The following is an 18,694-nucleotide window of genomic DNA, read 5'->3' on the forward strand; positions in this document are numbered from 1 at the left end:
ATTTCGTCTCAACATTATATTTCATGAATGAGGAGTAATACTCTTGTTAACTCCCACTCCGAAGCCTTCAATCAAGAGTGAAGCTCGATATCCACTAGAACCTGCACTGACTCCGTCTACCCTAAGCAAATGCAGATTAACACGTGTGAGGTCTTCTCAGATCACAGTGCACTTTGGCAGGGCTAAATCGAGGGGGGATCAGAGGAGACCTTTGATCTACTAAAAACCCCTCGTCAGGAAGCTCCAAAAATGAGGTTGTCTGCAGCAGCGCCAACACCCAGAGAGAGCTTGCCGCCACGCATTATTGAAGTGGAATACGACGAACTTTACACCGTCACCCCCACTCCATTGCCCCTGAGGACAAGCTTTCCAGGACTCAAGAGTCCCTCTCACTTTACTAACCATATCATACAGAAGGAGAGAGCCAATCCCCCAGCACTGACAGGCGTATAGGAGTATAACTTCAGTCAGCTCCTTGGTACTCTTATGGAATAAACAAACATGTGGGACTTGACTGGATACCTGATGAGTGTCTTTTCACCTGTGAGGAGCAGAGCACTAAGAGTTGTTGCTCTAGGTGAAAATATATCTATGACATATTTCAAAATTAAGTGATGCTGAGAAGCTGTTGATAAACAGTTAGCATCAATATATGGGTGATATTAATCAAATCAGTCGTTGTTTTATTGTTTAATGTGATAAAGATCAGTGTCCATCTAACGAAAGAAAAGGTAGCAGGGATGAGAAAGGTACAGGATCTATATCCAGGCCCTCACTACTTGCAGGCCTTGCATGCTATCCATCTTCTGGTGTCAGATAGCTTGTTTGGAACAGAAAAATGAAATATTTTCTGCCGACAAAAATATATTTCATTTTCTTTGCTGCATAAATATCAAGCCAATTTCTCTCTTTATTACTGTCAGTCCTCACAATCTTGTAGTTCAGTCTGAATTGTTGAATATGAATGGCTTATCATCAATTCTCTTTGTGCAAAACACATACAATTGTATCAGGGATAAAAGCATTGGACAATAAGAAACAGGATCAGTCAGGATTTGTTTCATTTGGATACATCTGCACCACAATGGAAGAATGGAGTCCATTCTTAAAAACATTATAATAAATGAGATCAAAAGAAAAGGAAAATGAAAGTTGCATCAGTGCTATGTGAGATACAGCACACTGTGACAGAAGACCATAATCAATTTGACACTTTACAAACAGAATCTGTTTCGGAAAAAATGTGATTCGCTGAATATGTATCTCTCCTTTCAATGTAATGTTTTGTTTCGTGGTTGAAAATGAGTGTGCACTTTGTAACATTCAATTATTAAAATGACAGAGAGTTAAAGCTAAGGATGAAAAGTAGAAGAAGTAATCATGAAAACGTACTATCCTGGCTTAGACTAGGATTTGTGAGAAGTTCACACAGTAGTCCGAGGAAGATATAGGGATTTTACACAAAAATAAAATAAATACAACGTCATGCCAGAATATACACTTTATGGCATTAATATGACGTTCTACAATTCTAAATCTAATCTCACACCTGCACTCACATTGCTCTTAATGAGTCATTATTTTTGGAGACATTGCTCAGTCACGGTTAATTTTAAAATCCCCCGCACACCACTTCTACATTGGAGCAACAAGCTTTCACAGCTGTCTCGTCAGCTTCAGTTTTACAGGTACTGCATTCCCTTCAAATGGGAGTGACACAGGGTGACGCAGATCCAGCTCAGTGAATCACAATGTCAGAATGGCAGTGCTGTAAAGAACAGCAAGGATGACGTTGTCACGCATTGTGACCATCTCACACTCCCACACCGCCATTCTCACTTTTACATTTATGCTAATAGACTCCTTCCAATGCCAGCAGGAACTCAAGGGGAGCTCGGTCGCTGACAAGACAGGAGATCTATGTATAATTAAACATCAGAGTGCCGCACAATAAAATCTAAAGGATGGAATGAGTCTAATCTTGGCCTGAGGTTCCTCGATAATCAACCCACAACCACAGGCTGCACTGAAAAACTGAGATCTGTATGACCCATTTGAATCACACCTCCCACTTCCATTTGATTCATTTTTTAATTAAGTGTGAGAAAGAGAGAGACAGAGTGAGAGTGAAAGAGAGAGAGAGAGAGAGAGAGAGAGAGAGAGAGAGAGAGAGAGAGAGAGAGAGAGAGAGAGAGAGAGAGAGAGAGAGAGAGAGAGAGAGAGAGAGAGAGCGAGAGAGTGTGAGAGAGAGAGAGAGAGAGAGAGAGAGAGAGAGAGAGAGAGAGAGAGAGAGAGAGAGAGATAGTGAGAGAGAGAGAGAGAGAGAGAGAGAGAGAGAGAGAGAGAGAGAGAGAGAGAGAGATATCATACAGGTGTAGGATCTTAATTTGACCAGTTTCTCACAGCAGGAAAATATTCCTGCAGCAACAGGTTTTAATGTGAATTATTGTGTGGATTAAAATTAATTGACATTTTTGTGGAGGTTCATACATCTTTTCGTTGAAAAAATAAATAAATTAGAAGCCTTTTTAAACCTTGAATACACTACAAGTTGGCATTTCCTGCTATGCAAGACATTTCCTGCAACAACAGGGTGATCAAATTAAGATCCTACACCTGTATTTTACTGCAACATTGAATTTATCTTTGCTCTGCCAGACATGCTCATGAGTACTTAACCTTGTGAATAATAATGCAACTCATTGACACTGTCTCGCAAATGCGAGACAAATCCATCCTCAACCAAACTAACTCCTACAATCCTTGCAATGTCCTTCAACCTACACATGCTAATTATTTTGAGTGACAACGGCTAAATATACTTAAAGCAATCCCCGACCAAGAACAGAGGCTTCATGCACACCTAAAACCAAACAGATTTGAGTACTATCCTTATTTGTTATGAACCCTCCTGGCAATTTTTCTCCATCAGTGAGACCAACTCTATATGCATGCCAAAAGCTGCATCAGTCTAATTCAAAGATACACCTAGGAGATCATTACAGGGATCCAGTGTGTTTGTTTATTTCGTCTCTCTGACGAAGAGCCATTGGAGGATACGACAGAGGCTGTTTAATTGAGACTTGTGAAATATGAATGCTGCACTTAACAACATTTTTGTGTTCGTATGGGATTTGGAAAACACAGGCGTAAACATCGCATGAGAGCACGTGATTTATTGATATACCAATGTGACAATAATCCCCCAAAGAAATCAAGTTAGAGTGCTAAATTAGGTGACATCCTGCCAAACTTTGGGCTTTCAGACAGTACTGTACGGCTCCATTTTCCACCTCATGAATATTTAGAGACTTCTACCTAACCATGAAGCCCTTGCTTTATAGTACCATTGTGCTATAAATTAAGATCAGCATGAATTCCTTCTTTATCACTGTTATGTTTGGCAATGATTGAACATAAAATGATGTGTTTCTAATATTGCAATGGTGGGATAGGGATTGAGATATACAGTGGGGGAAAAAAGTATTTAGTCAGCCACCAATTGTGCAAGTTCTCCCACTTAAAAATATGAGAGAGGCCTGTAATTTTCATCATAGGTACACGTCAACTATGACAGAAAATCACATTGTAGGATTTTTTATGAATTTATTTGCAAATTATGGTGGAAAATAAGTATTTGGTCACCTACAAACAAGCAAGATTTCTGGCTCTCACAGACCTGTAACTTCTTCTTTAAGAGGCTCCTCTGTCCTCCACTCGTTACCTCTATTAATGGCACCTGTTTGAACTTGTTATCAGTATAAAAGACACCTGTCCACAACCTCAAACAGTCACACTCCAAACTCCACTATGGCCAAGACCAAAGAGCTGTCAAAGGACACCAGAAACGAAATTGTAGACCTGCACCAGGCTGGGAAGATTGAATCTGCAATAGGTAAGCAGCTTGATTTGAAGAAATCAACTGTGGGAGCAATTATTAGGAAATGGAAGACATACAAGACCACTGATAATCTCCATCGATCTGGGGCTCCACGCAAGATCTCACCCCGTGGGGTCAAAATGATCACAAGAACGGTGAGCAAAAATCCCAGAACCACACGGGGGGACCTAGTGAATGACCTGCAGAGAGCTGGGACCAAAGTAACAAAGCCTACCATCAGTAACACACTACGCCGCCAGGGACTCAAATCCTGCAGTGCCAGACGTGTCCCCCTGCTTAAGCCAGTACATGTCCAGGCCCGTCTGAAGTTTGCTAGAGTGCATTTGGATGATCCAGAAGAGGATTGGGAGAATGTCATATGGTCAGATGAAACCAAAATATAACTTTTTGGTAAAAACTCAACTCGTCGTGTTTGGAGGACAAAGAATGCTGAGTTGCATCCAAAGAACACCATACCTACTGTGAAGCATGGGGGTGGAAACATAATGCTTTGGGGCTGTTTTTCTGCAAAGGGACCAGGACGACTGATCCGTGTAAAGGAAAGAATGAATGGGGCCATGTATCGTGAGATTTTTAGTGAAAACCTCCTTCCATCAGCAAGGGCATTGAAGATGAAACGTGGCTGGGTCTTTCAGCATGACAATGATCCCAAACACACCGCCCGGGCAACGAAGGCGTGGCTTCGTAAGAAGCATTTCAAGGTCCTGGAGTGGCCTAGCCAGTCTCCAGATCTCAACCCCATAGAAAATCTTTGGAGGGAGTTGAAAGTCCGTGTTGCCCAGCGACAGCCCCAAAACATCACTGCTCTAGAGGAGATCTGCATGGAGGAATGGGCCAAAATACCAGCAACAGTGTGTGAAAACCTTGTGAAGACTTATAGAAAACATTTGACCTGTGTCATTGCCAACAAAGGGTATATAACAAAGTATTGAGAAACTTTTGTTATTGACCAAATACTTATTTTCCACCATAATTTGCAAATAAATTCATAACAAATCCTACAATGTGATTTTCTGGAGAAAAAAAATCTCATTTTGTCTGTCATATTTGACGTGTACCTATGATGAGAATTACAGGCCTCTCTCATCTTTTTAAGTGGGAGACCTTGCACAATTGGTGGCTGACTAAATACTTTTTTTCCCCACTGTAGGTGCAACAATCATTCAAATAATATAATAGCTGCCTTGTCATTTCAGCTTGCCTCTAACTACTAGCAGTAAATATCAGGACAGCATTAAGCTACAAAATATACAGCAAGAAATAACCTCATCAATAAATAGATAAACAACTGCTGTACGGTACGTGTAAATCCTGCTACTGTGGGGTCAAATATTATCCTTGATGGCATATTCTGTTGCATGTGCCAGAGTGGTTGGGTAATGGTCAGAGGTGGTAGCTGCCAGGTTGAGACTCCCCAGGTGCGTTCTTGCAAAGAGCTGTGAACAAGCTGCTTTGGCCTGCCTCGTCAACAACCCTCACTGGGCCCTGGGCTCTGGGCCTTGGCCCTGCCACGTCTACACAGGCCAGGTACCAGGTGTCCCTCATCCTTTAGATTATAGGGCTCTTTCAAATGCTCAACAATGAAACGTAGCAAAAATAGCCCTTTTCATCCTTGAGTTCCTATGACAAATACTTCAAAGGAAAACCACACCCAATACCCTGGCCAACAAAAGAAAGAAAAGAAAAAATAGAAAAGAAAAATATAGAATAAAACAATGCGTAGATATTTCTACTGTATATATGGTTGTACTGTAGGTCATTCCACTGCAATGTAACGCATCATTAGTTATTCATTTTCACTCTGTTATTCCATATTTCAGGGACACTACACAAAACGCCTCAGCGCAGAATTTGGTCGCTGTGGATTTAGTTTTTTCTCTCCAAAACCCTGCATGAGATCAGGCCAGTGTCTGTCTCTCTCTCCAGCACTAAAACTATCCCAAAGAAATGTAAAAATAAATCGTGGAGCATTCAAATGGCTGAATTAATGTTTCCAAACGATAAGCAAGCTTAATATACAGTTGACAATTACAGTACTCACCCTGCCAACTAGAATTGGATCTGGTCCAGAGAACTCCTCCAACACAAACATTTGATTCCAAACCCATCCTCTCTTGGCTCGACTAAGTATTCTTTGTCCTTCGGCGAGGCCACGTAGGAGCGCAGTGGAACCAGTTTGTAAACTTTTGGACTGGCTGATGATGGGGGTCATGGATGTATAAGGAACACACGTAATCCACACAAGCAACAAGGAAGTCCACACGTCTGTCAGCATCTCCTCGGACCGTTTGGGCATTGTTATGACACTTATTTACCCAAGATCAACAGCTCTCCCTTAGATGATAAACAAAGGTTACTTCTTCCTTCTTTGAGCGTCAGAGCTTGCATTCATTGTGCGATAAAGGTCACTCACATGGCTTCATTTGCCTCCATTGCAAATGGTGAGGGGATGTAGTACTCAATACACCATCCATTTGGTGTTCCAGCAGTGTGAAAGATCTAAAAGGGAGCAAACAGAGGTGATCTGTTTTAATCGTATAAATTACAAGGCAACTCCAGAATTCAAAGGAAGGAACATGAATGAGCAAATCAAGGTCCTCACTTTAGATCAGTGGTACCTGACTTTTAAAGCAATATTTAAGGAGACTCATACAAACAATCACTAGAGTTAGTTGATGATAATCAATGGACGATAACGATTATATCAACCGTCTATCAATCAAGGAAAACAAATACATTGCTGTCTGTCATCTCTATGTGATTTTGACAGGAGCAGGAAGATCTGAAGAGTCAGTCCTCTTCATTACAAATGGTATAAAGCAGCAGCAAGCATTACCCTGTGTGATCCTGTGCTCATATCAGACTGCTACAATGTTGGGTAAATGATTGTGTCTCTGGTCTAATACATCTGGTCAAGTCTGATACATGAGATTGCCTATCTTTAATCTGATGTTCTGGAGATTATCCTAGAAAGATTTGGAGCAATTACATGTTGGTTACGATTATTGTTTTCATATTACTTTGAATAAAATGTATTTACTAATATGCTTTTCAGCAAATACCCTAGCCATATGAATCAAATGTCCCATATGTCACTGTAATTGAGGCTTGGAAAGATCCCACAGACCAGGTATTCTATTTCAGCAATGCTGCAAGTACTTATATCCCTGATGAGATCATGCTTGGAGTAATATGATATAATCTTGTTTATCAACTCAACTACTACTTCTATACAACCAGTGATTGAATGAAAATCAACTATTATTCTGACTGTAAGGAGAGAAATCAGTGTTAATATTGTGGTACACAAACTGTTTTACAAATATACCATTCATAGTGGCATGTTGGAATGTGCATACAGATGGAAATTTTAGTCCTGCAATCATAGGATTCATAGGATTTTAAATAGCATATACAGACCAGTGAGGGACTCTTCCACATTATGTCAATTGAAATGAAACAATATGAAATGGGAAAAGACCAATCATTCTCCTCATTAATAAAATAATTTTTAAAATCCCACGGGCAAATGCACACCCTCAAAAACGGTCTCTTCATTTATCAAAGTTGGTCAAGTAAAAAGAAAGCAGTGACAGCATTGGAGTTCATAAGGATTTATTGATAAAGGCCTATGTAGGACATAGCTATTAGATATTAGTAAAATAAACGGTGATAAACAAGTCAGGCATAAAAGCAGACAGTAGACAGACATAATCGCTCTATGAACTGGATGGATTTCAAATACCTACTCTTAGTGCCAAGCAAAACATGACAACATACCCACTGCCAAATAATAATAGAAAATAGTAAACCGTGGTTATTTACATTTTTACATTTTAGTCATGTAGCAGATGCTCTTATCCAGAGCGACTTACAGTTAGTGAGTGCATCCATATTTTTTTATATATTTTTTTCATACTGGCCTCCCGTATACAGTTGAATATATATATATATATATATATATATATATATATATATATATATATATATATATATATATATGTGTGTGAACGTGATTAGGCAGCAGTCATACAGATGCACTGTTAGGCTTCTCCGTGAATAATTAACATAGCCATAGCATGTTCCAATGTAGACGACATGGCAAGTTTGTTTATGCAATATATTGCATAAACAAACTTGCCATGTCGTCTTTGCATAAACAAACTTGCCATGTCGTCTACATTGAAACATGCTATGGCTATGTTAATTATTCACCCGAGAAGCCTAACAATGCATCTGTATGACTGCTGCCTAATCACGTTCACTTACTGTTATTGGAATAAAGGAATAAAGGAATAGAAACATCAGAAACATCCAAACATTGTAGTTATGCTTAATGATGACTGAAAACTGCGTTGAATTACATGGAGACCGGTTCCGTATTAGCTTGGTGCCGGCTGGTTTCAGCACCACTCGGAGTGGACAGCTCCACATGAGGTATCGTTGGGCTACAACTACTAGCCTATTCGTAGCTTGCATCTTTGAGAAACAGAATAGGCTACAACACGTAGGCAATAAGCAATTCAGAATAAATGTCTAAAGTGACAACATAACGCCTGGTCAACAATGTATGATTTTCTCATTCATTTTAAATGGTTGACAACCACAAAAAAACGAAGACAAGTTGCTAAGTTAAACTACTTACATGCTATGGCTTCACTGAAAATGGACAGCACGTCGTCTCAATTGCACTGCCTGGTAGGAAGTTAAGCATTCAACAAATGTAGTTTCCTTTTCTATCCATCGAAGCGAGAGAAAAATACACGGAGCTGAAAATAGGCTACGACACTGGAAAGCTGCACTTCCTAAATAGTTTTCACATAGATAGTTACCCGGTCAGTTGCAACCTTTATTTCGACTCATTGTGCAGTCCTCGTGCACAAGCTAATCTCTGAGTGGTTTTGATATGCAGAACGAGATGTAAACATGCAACAGAAGATCAAACAAAAGCCCTGTTCTCTCCCAAACATTTTCATGCACCTGTTAATACATTTCCGTGTTACTTACTACAGTATCTCGCATCCTTTTGCTTGCACCATTTCACCCTTTCAAAAATGGATTAAATGCATTGCAATTGCGTTTCTCTTTTCAATCGAGGACAGACGTTTACAAATGAAAAAATAGAACAAAAAGTGTGAAGACGCGGTGGAAATCCTTACATTTGAGTAACCCCGCAGCGGCACTACTTATTGTAGCTCCGACAGGCTGGCTTGCTGACTAGAAAAGTGAGGAGATGGAGGAGAAATGTTCAGTGGGAAGAGCCTCCCCTTTTGCCGCGCTCATTGGACTGATGAAGAGGCAGGTCAACAGCCTCGGAAATTATTGCACGCGCTCAGACACTACACAACTTTAATGGTCGGGCCGGTGGTAGAGTATTGTTTCAAAGATACACTACATTACCAAAAGTATGTGTACATCTGCTCGTCGAAAATGTCATTTAAAAATCATAGGAATTAATATGGAGTTGGTCCCCCCCTCCCTTTGCTGCTATAACAGCCTCCACTCTTCTGGGAAGGCTTTCCACTAGTTGAAACATTGCTGTGGGGACTTGCTTCCATTCAGCCACAAGAGCATTAGTGAGGTGGGGCACTGATGTTGGGCGATTATGCCTGGCTCGCAGTCAGAGTTCCAATTCATTGCCACAAAGTTGGAAGCACAGAATCGTCTAGAATGCCACTGTATGCTGTAGGCTTTAGATTTCCCTTCACTGGAACTAAGGGGCCTAGCCCGAACCATGAAAAACAGCCCCAGACCATTATTCCTCCTCCACCAAACTTTACAGTTGGCATATGCATTGGGGCAGGTAGCGTTCTCCTGGCATCCGCCAAACCCAGATTCGTCCGTCGGACTGCCAGATGTTGAACCGTGATTCATCACTCCAGAGAACGCGTTTCCAATGCTCTAGAGTCCAATGGCGGCACGCTTTACACAACTCCAGCCGAAGCTTGGCATTGCGCATGGTGATCTTAGGCTTGTGTGCGGCTGCTTGGCCATGGAAACCCATTTCATGAAGCTCCCAACGAACAGTTCTTGTGCTGACTTGCTTCCAGAGGCAGTTTGGAACTCGGTAGTGAGTGTTGCAACTGAGGACAGGCGATTTCTGTGAGCTTGTGTGGCCTACCACATCGCAGCTGAGCCGTTGTTGCTTCTAAACGTTTCCACTTCAAAATAACAGCACTTACAGTTGACCAGGGCAGCTCTAGCAGGGCAGAGATTTGACGAACTGACTTATTGGAATGGTGACATCCTATGACGATGCCACGTTGAAAGGCACTGAGCACTTCAATAAGGCCATTCTACTGCCAATGTTTGTCTATGGAGATTGCATGGCTGTGTGCTCGTTTTTATACAACTGTCAGCAACGGGTGTGGCGGAAATAGCCAAATCCTGTTGTCTTCAGTCGAACAAATAAATACAAACAAATGGACTTCAATTAGTTGCTTTACTCCAGTTATATGAGTTCACAAAGCATTTGTTGTTGGGTTTTCCTTCCCCCATCCATGAAATTAAATATATCAATTAACCTGGCTACTCATTCAGGCAGGCCTGCACTGTCACCTGATACCCAAACAATTACATCGAGAAACTCTGTGAGAAACACGTATGATGAAGTGTATGATGAAAAGGCATTTAGCCAAATACTTACACTTTTTAATTTAATGGAAACCATGTCCAGGGACACATTTGAATTTTCCATAATGTGGGCTTACTGCTGTGTTTTGCCTCAGTTAAAGCTGACTATATAGAAATGTGTTTATACAGACAATTTCCTTAAAATGCTTATTCATGTCTAAGCAACACTTTCCTTTGACTAAAAACAATATTTGCTTCAGAAGAGAGGTTACTCACTCTCAATTATTTGTAGACAGAGGTGCTGAAATTATGGAGAGAAAACAAGATTTATTGTATTGTGTTGCAAAAAGTCCATCAAAATAACATAACCAATGATTATCAAAAGAAAAATGGTGTTCTTTGAAAAACCTAGATCTAGGTAATGTGAGCAGGCTATAATAAGAGGTATATGCATAATTGTCATAGAGTATGTTTTCACTGAAAGGGCCCTCTATTTGCTTGACTAAGGATGAAATAGAAAGGTTTGTCTGAAATGGGAAGCAATACACAGCAGCCGCTGTACTCACACAATGCAACACACAAGGGATAGTATTGCATTCTTGTTTCATGCAAAGCTATTGTCGCATGGAGACAATAGCTGAAGGGTAAAACAACAGATAAACTACTACCACTGCTAACTTAAACACAACTTCCATGATTACTGGTGGTGGTAATTCTGTACATGATAATATATATGAACGCTCCATGTTTAATGTGAGATATAGGCCTGTGCACTAGCAGAATAGGTCTGCAGTGTAGTGTCTCAGTGAAACACAGTAACAGTGAGTGCAGTGCTGGTAAGGCGAGAGCCCTCTAGTGTTCAGCAGCCTATTAAACTGCAGCCTTGACAGAGAGACACAGACTGGTCAGTCCTTCAGGCCTTCAGGGAATGGGCTTTATTAGTCAGAGAGGATGGTCAGGTTCAATAAACTTTCAGGGACACATCTGTGTTTTTCAATTGTGAGACCTCTTTATTAAAAATCTGGGCTCCACATAATGCATTAATGGTGCATAGGCCCTACTGTTCCTCTGATATTCGTGTCAGGACTGGGATTACATTAACACTATTTCCCAGTCTCATTCAATACCATTTATCAATATTATTGGTTCATACTTAATAGTAATAGTAGTTGTAATAGTAGCAGTAATAGTGGTATAAGTCAATCTATATTTTACCAGATATTAATTTCTTGGAAACTCAAAATGTTTTACACTACATAATTTCTCCTTATCCACTAAAAATGTTTCCCCTGACTCACTACTTAGGGCCTTTGACTGAGATGCCATAGATCCCAATTAGCAAAGATATCAACTCTACTATTAGTTTTTCTGAGCCATTTAATTTCCCACCCACTCACACTTTGATGTTGCAACATATTTCAGATGGGAATTCAAAAATTATATTTTTAAGAGCTTCTGCTATGTACGAACGTTTTCCTTATTTTTGCTCAAACCATTTGCATTTGCTTATGCTACAGTATGTAATTTAACATTGGAGTGTCTATTTAAAATTAAGAGTAAAACATCTTTATGCTTATCCAAAGTTATTACTTCATGGAATCTCATCTGTATTTTCTTACTTGGCAGAACTTTAGACTGATGTAACTTGTTTGGGACCAGTGAGAGGATGAAGTTTCCGTGTTTACACTCCTTCTTCTTAAATAATCTTGATAAGGATTTCTGTGCATATACCAGTGGTGGGAAAAGTACCCAATTGTCATACTTGAGTAAAAGTAAAGATACCTTAATAGAATATGACTAAAGTAAAAGTGAAAGTCACCCAGTAAAATTTACTTGAGTAAAAGTCTAAAAGTATTTGTTTTTAAATATACTTAAGTATCAAAAGTAAAAGTATAAATCATTTCAAATTCCTTATATTAAGCAAACCAGACGGCACCATTTTCTGTTTATTTTATTTAATTTACGGATAGCCAGGGCCACACTCCAACACTCAGACATCATTTACAAATGAAGCATGTGTGTTTAGTGAGTCCGCCAGATCAGAGGCAGTAGGGATGACCAGGGATGTTCTCTTGATAAGCACGTGAATTGGATCATTTTCCTGTCCTGCTAAGCATTTAAAATATGATGAATAGTTTTCGGTGTTGGGGTAAATGTATGGAATAAAAAGTACATGTACAATATTTTCTTTAGGAATGTAGTGAAGTAAAAGTAAAAGTTGTCAAAAATAGAAATAGAAAAGTAAAGTACAGATACCCCCCCAAAAACAACTTCAGTAGTATTTCAAAGTATTTCTACTTAAGTACTTTACACCACTGGCATTTACCCAATATGTTTCTCCACACTTTGAGTGAAGGTCATGATGGTTTGAAATAAGATTAACATCCTACACATTTTTCCAGATAAAATATAATGTAATAAGTGAATATGATCTCAGAAATCACTAAAACGCTGTGTACTATCTAAATGAGGACAGGCTTTTGCTTGGCTCTAAATATGTGATTAATTGCACTGACATGGCCCTAACTGGTGATCAAAATATCAGATGGCTTTGAAAAAGGCAAAGTAAGTGAAGGGGAAATGGTCTTTAGTGCTCGGGCATCCTCAATCGATCATTAGTTACTGCTTTGTCAGAGGAATTAATCACAGAGCCATTGCTCTGTTTACTACTGGCACCCTAGCCTGGGACTTCCGCATGTCACCACTGCAGGCCTTAATTGGGAGGCTCCATTAGCACACAGGGAATCAAATCAATTTTTATTTGTCACATGCTTTGTAAACTACAGGTGTAGACTAACATTGAAATGCTTACTTACATGGCCCTTCCCAACAATGCAGAGAGAAAGAAATAGAGAAATAATAGAAAAGTAATAACACGTAATAATAAAAGTAATAATAAATACACAATTAGTAACGATAACTTGCCTATATACTGTGCCTTGCAAAAGTATTCATACCCCTTGGTGTTTTTCCTATTTTGTTGCATTATTACCTGTAATTTAAATTGATTTTTATTTGGATTTCATGTAATGGAAATACACAAAATAGTCCAAATTGTTCAAGTGAAATTAAAAAATAACTTTTTTCAAAAAAGTATGAAAAATAAATAACGGAAAAGTGGTGCGTGCGTATGTATTCAACCCCTTTGCTATGAAGCCCCTAAATAAGATCTGGTGCAACCAATTACCTTCAGAAGTCACATAATTAGTTAAATAAAGACCACCTGTGTGCAATCTAAGTGTCACATGATCTCAGTATATATACACACCTGTTCTGAAAGGCCCCAGAGTCTGCAACACCACTAAGCAAGGGGCACCACCAAGCAAGCGGCATCATGTAGACCAAGGAGCTCTCCAAACAGGTCAGGGACTAAGTTGTGGAGAAGTACAGATAAGGGTTGGGTTATAAAAAAATATCAGAAACTTTGAACATCCCACGGAGCACCATTAAATCCATTATTAAACATTTGAAAGAATATGGCACCACAACAAACCTGCCAAGAGAGGGCCGCCCACCAAAACTCACGGACCAGGCAAGGAGGGAATTAATCAGAGAGGCAACAATGAGCCCAAAGATAACCCTGAAGGAGCTGCAAAGCTCCACAGCAGAGATTGGAGTATCTGTCCATAGGACCACTTTAAGCCGTACACTCCACAGAGCTGGGCTTTATGGAAGAGTGGCCAGAAAAAAGCCATTGCTTCAAGAAAAAAATAAGCAAACTTTGGTGTTCGCCAAAAGGCATGTGGGAGACTCCCTAAACATATGGAAGAAGGTACTCTGGTCAGATGAGACTAAAATTGAGCTTTTTGGCCATCAAGGAAAACGCTATGTCTGGCGCAAACCCAACACCTCTCATCACCCCGAGAACACCATCCCCACAGTGAAGCATGATGGTGGCAGCATCATGCTGTGGGGATGCTTTTCATCAGCAGGGACTGGGAAACTGGTCAAAATTGAAGGAATGATGGATGGCGTTAAATACAGGGAAATTCTTAAGGGAAATCTGTTTCAATCTTCCAGAGATTTGAGACTGGGACGGAGGTTCACCTTCCAGCAGGACAATTATTATTTTTGTAACCTTTTTTAACTAGGCAAGTCAGTTAAATACAAATTCTTATTTACAATGACGGCCTACACCGGCCAAACCCGGACGACGCTGGGCCAATTGTGCGCCACCCTATGGGACTCCCAATAACGGCCGGTTGTGATACAGCCTGGAATCGAACAAGGGGGTCTGTAGTGATGCCTCAAGCACTGAGATGCAGTGCCTTAGACCGCTGTGCCACTCGGGAGCCACTCGGGACACCGAGGAACTTTAATTTATCCGCCGGAGGACCTTAAACGACCCCACAAACCGGGGGCTCAGTTTCTTGCAGGGCAGGTGGAGAGGAAGGTTTTTTGTCGACAGCCAGACACGATATCCAGGCTGGAATAAAGGGGCCTCACTGCAGTGGCGGTCGGCTTGGTCCTTCTGCCGACTAATGGCCTTCTGGAGATGGACATGGGCTGCGTCCAAGACCTGTCCGGCCCTGTGGAACCACTCGTCGACAGCGGGCGCATCGGTCTGGCTGGGTGTCCAAAAGGGCCAGGGCCGGCTGGTGCCCCAGGATGCACTGGAAGGGAGTGAGCCCCGTGGAGGAGTGAACGAGGGAGTTCTGGGCATATTCTGCCCAGGGAAGAAACCTCGCCCACTCACCCTGCCGGTCCTGACAGTGGCAACGAAGAAACCTCCCCAGCTCCTAATTCATGAGCTCCACCTGCCCATTCGACTGAGGCCTATACCCGGAAATGAGGCTGGCCATGGCCCCGATCTTCTCCAGGAAAGCCTTCCACACTCAGGAGGTGAATTGGGGGCCACGGCCCGAGACGATGTCCTCCGGAAGTACATAATGCCGGAAGACCTGTTGGAACAGGAACTCAGCGACCTGGAGAACAGAAGGAATACCAGTTAGTGCCAAAAAACATGATTGATTTGGAGAACCGATCTACGACCACCATGACTGAGGTGAAGACGTCAGAACGTGGAAGATTGGTGACAAAGTCTATGGACAGGTGTGACCAATGTTACTGAGGCACTGGGAGAGGAACTAGTTTGCCTGCCGGGCGTTCCGAGGTGTCTTTGTTTGGGCACATACGGAACAGCAGTTGACGTAGCGGGAGACATCAGAAGCCAAGGTGGGCCACCAGTATTTTTGGGCTAAAGAATGCAGGGTGCGCGTAATACCAGAGTGCTCTGCCGTAAGGGTGGTGTGCGCCCAGATCAGCAGGCGGTCACGGACACTGGTGGGTACATATACACTCCCCGGAGTGGCGTTGGCAGGCGATGGGTCCTCCTGAGCCGCCAGGCGGATGTTTTTGTCCACATCCCAAATGACCGGAGCAACGATGAGAGACGAGGGCAGGATAGGACCCCCCAGATCCTTCCTTTCTCCGGTATGGTGCATCCTGGAGAGTGTGTCGGCCTTCACATTCTGGGATCCTGGGCGGTAGGACAGAATGAATTGGAAGCGAGCGAGAAATTGGGCCCACCTGGCTTGACGAGAGTTCATCCGTGTCACTGCCCGTATGTGCTCCGGTGGTCAGTAAGAATCCAGAAAGGATGGACTGCGCCTTCCAGCCAGTGTCTCCATTCCTCCAGGAAGAGGACCACCACTAACAGGTCCCTGTCTCCAACTCGATAGTTCCTCTCTACGTGACTAAGCTTTTTCGAGAAAAAGGCACAGTGATACATTTTCTCTGGCTTACCGTGCCACTGGGAGAGGACCGCACCCATGCCCTCCGATGTGTCCACCTCCAGGATGAAAGGACAAGATGGATCTGGGTGTTTTAGGATTGGCGCTGTGGTGAACCTCTCCTTCAGCCTCTTGAAGGCAGCGTCAGTCTCAGGGTTCCAGGCTAGCTTCTGAGGACCATCCTTAAGGAGAGAGGTGAGCGGGGTGGCTATGGAGCTGAAGGACCTGATGAAACTCCGGTAGAAATTAGCGAAGCCCAGGAAGCTCTGTAGGCCCTTGAAGGTGGTGGGAACTGGCCATGACCTGACGGCGTCCGTCTTCACTTCTTCCATGAACACCCCCTGAGGACTGATCTGGTATCCCAGGAAGGAGATGGCCTGTTGGTGGAATTCGCATTACTCCCCCTTCACCAGCAGGCTGTGTTCCCGGAAGCGGAGTAGGACAGTTCGGACATCCCTGACGTGCTCCTCAAACGTAGCCGAGTAGATCAGGATATCGTCCGATGTACACCACCACCTGTCTACTCAGCATGTCCTGGAACACGTCATTGACGACGGACTGGAACACAGAAGGTGCCTGGGCGAGGCCGTAGGGCATGACGCAGTATTCATAGTGGCCTGAGGTAGTGCTGAATGCCGTCTTCCACTCGTCTCCTTCCCGGATTCTGATCAGGTTGTAGGCACTCCTCAGGTCCACATACTTCTCCATGGTCTCAGTCGCTGCCATAGAAAGGGGGTAAATGCGACTCTTCGAGGGGTTTTGTCCCTCCAGCAGGTCAATGGCGCAGTCCCAGGGCCTGTGAGGAGGGAGACACGTAGCCTTTAATGAAAAGAAGACATCGGAGTGATCTGCGTACTCATGTGGAATGTTGGGCTGGAGGGCGGTCTCCGGACTCTCCACTAACGTGGAACAACAAACCACCAGCAGGCAGGTCTTCCGGCATGAGGTGGACCAGGCTGTGATCCTCTTGGTGCTCCAATTGATGGTGAAGTTGTGTAGTCTGAGCCAGGGCAATCCCAAGACGATCCAGTGAAGGGGTGACGTGAGGATGTGGAATGACAGCACCTCGTGGTGCTCCGGTAGTGTGGGAATGGTGATGGTGATGGGGAGAGTGACGTGCGTAATGGTGCCTGATCCAAGGGGTTTATTGTCCAGTGAGGTGACGTGTAGCAGAGATGGCAGTGGCATGGTGGACAACCCCCATTCAGAGACCAGCTCCCTATCTATAAGGTTCCACGCTTATCCGAAATCTATCATTGTGGTAGAAATGGAAGAGAAGGAATAACCAGTCACCATTATGGGAACTAAAAACAATGGTTTTGTGATAGGAGCTGACGTAACACTCACGGAGTGGCGACGGGAGTCATAACGCCTAGATAGGGAGCCGCCAGGAGATCTGTGGTCCATGGTGGTGTAGGGGGTGTTGCCCACCTCCATGGGTGATGACTCAGAAGCAGGGTGGCTTCCATAGCTCAGATGGGGTGAGCGTCGAGGCTCCGGGAGGTGTTGGGAACGCCGTCTCTATCTCTCAACATGTCGTCAAGATGGATGGACGTGGTGATGAGGGTATCAAGGTCCATCTTGTCGTCCCGACATGCGAGTTCTGTCTTGATGTCCTCCCGTAAGCCTCTCCTGAAGGCTGTGCGCAGAGCATGCTCATTTTAGCCGGAAGACGCCGCCACCATGCGAAAGCTCAGAGCGTACTCGGACGCGGGCCCCTCTCTCTGTTGGATGATCAAACACCGCCCTGAACCTAGCGAGGAAGGTGGGGTAGGGAACTGCCACTGCCTCCTCTCCTTCCCAGACTGCCGTGGCCCAATCCAGTGCCTTTCCTTTAAGAAGCGAAATCACCAGCGCTATCCTGGCTTGGTCGGATGGATATGCCCCAGGCTGACACGCCAGATAAAAGGAAACCTGTAGCAGGAAACTGCTACATTTAGTACTTTTACCGTCATAGCGCTCCGGTAGGGCGAGGGTTCCCTCACCTCTCCCTGAGGTGGAACCGGAGCGCTGGGCAGATTATGCAGAGTTTGGAGCACTTCCTGCATGGCGGCGTTCAACTGGGCAAGCTGCTGCTGGTGCTGGTCGAGGCACTGGGAAACTCCTGCTGCATCCATTTTCATTTGGTGTGTGATTCTGTGACGTGTACTGAGTATACGAAGAGGCAGGACACAGACGCTGGAAACAGCAAGGTCTAGGTTTACTTAACAATGAGCAAGAGAAATAACAAAGATAGAGTAAACGACAAGAAGCTAAACAATCACACACAACATCATCCAAAACAGTCCAGGGCTAAATATGGGTGGTGATGAGATGATGAGGTGCAGGTGCGCTGGAGGTGATTAGGGTGCGTTGGGTTTCCATTCCGGTGTTGCCGAGATGGTGCGCTCAGACCGGTGGCTCAGTAGACCGGCGAATCAGAGCGCCGGAGGGGAGCAACGGGAGGAGACGTGACAGAAGTAAAAGTAAAAGTTGTAAAAAAAGTACA

The 18,694-nt window shown here is 43.2% G+C and overlaps 1 protein-coding gene across 1 annotated transcript in view; it reads right to left on the bottom strand.

Moving 5' to 3' along the window:
* LOC311111189 (cadherin-8-like) overlaps positions 1-6,197 on the bottom strand; it is a gene marked incomplete at both ends in the record, with an annotated part of 72,116 nt that extends 65,919 nt beyond the window's left edge. The window contains one exon of the mRNA XM_084153885.1: positions 5,943-6,197. Coding sequence (XP_084010011.1) covers positions 5,943-6,197 — 255 coding nt within the window. The remainder of the gene's footprint in view (positions 1-5,942) is intronic.
* Positions 6,198-18,694: the final 12,497 nt, after the last annotated feature.

The sequence above is a fragment of the Coregonus lavaretus genome (assembly GCF_964263955.1).
Source record: "Coregonus lavaretus genome assembly, chromosome: 37".
NCBI lineage: Eukaryota > Metazoa > Chordata > Actinopteri > Salmoniformes > Salmonidae > Coregonus > Coregonus lavaretus.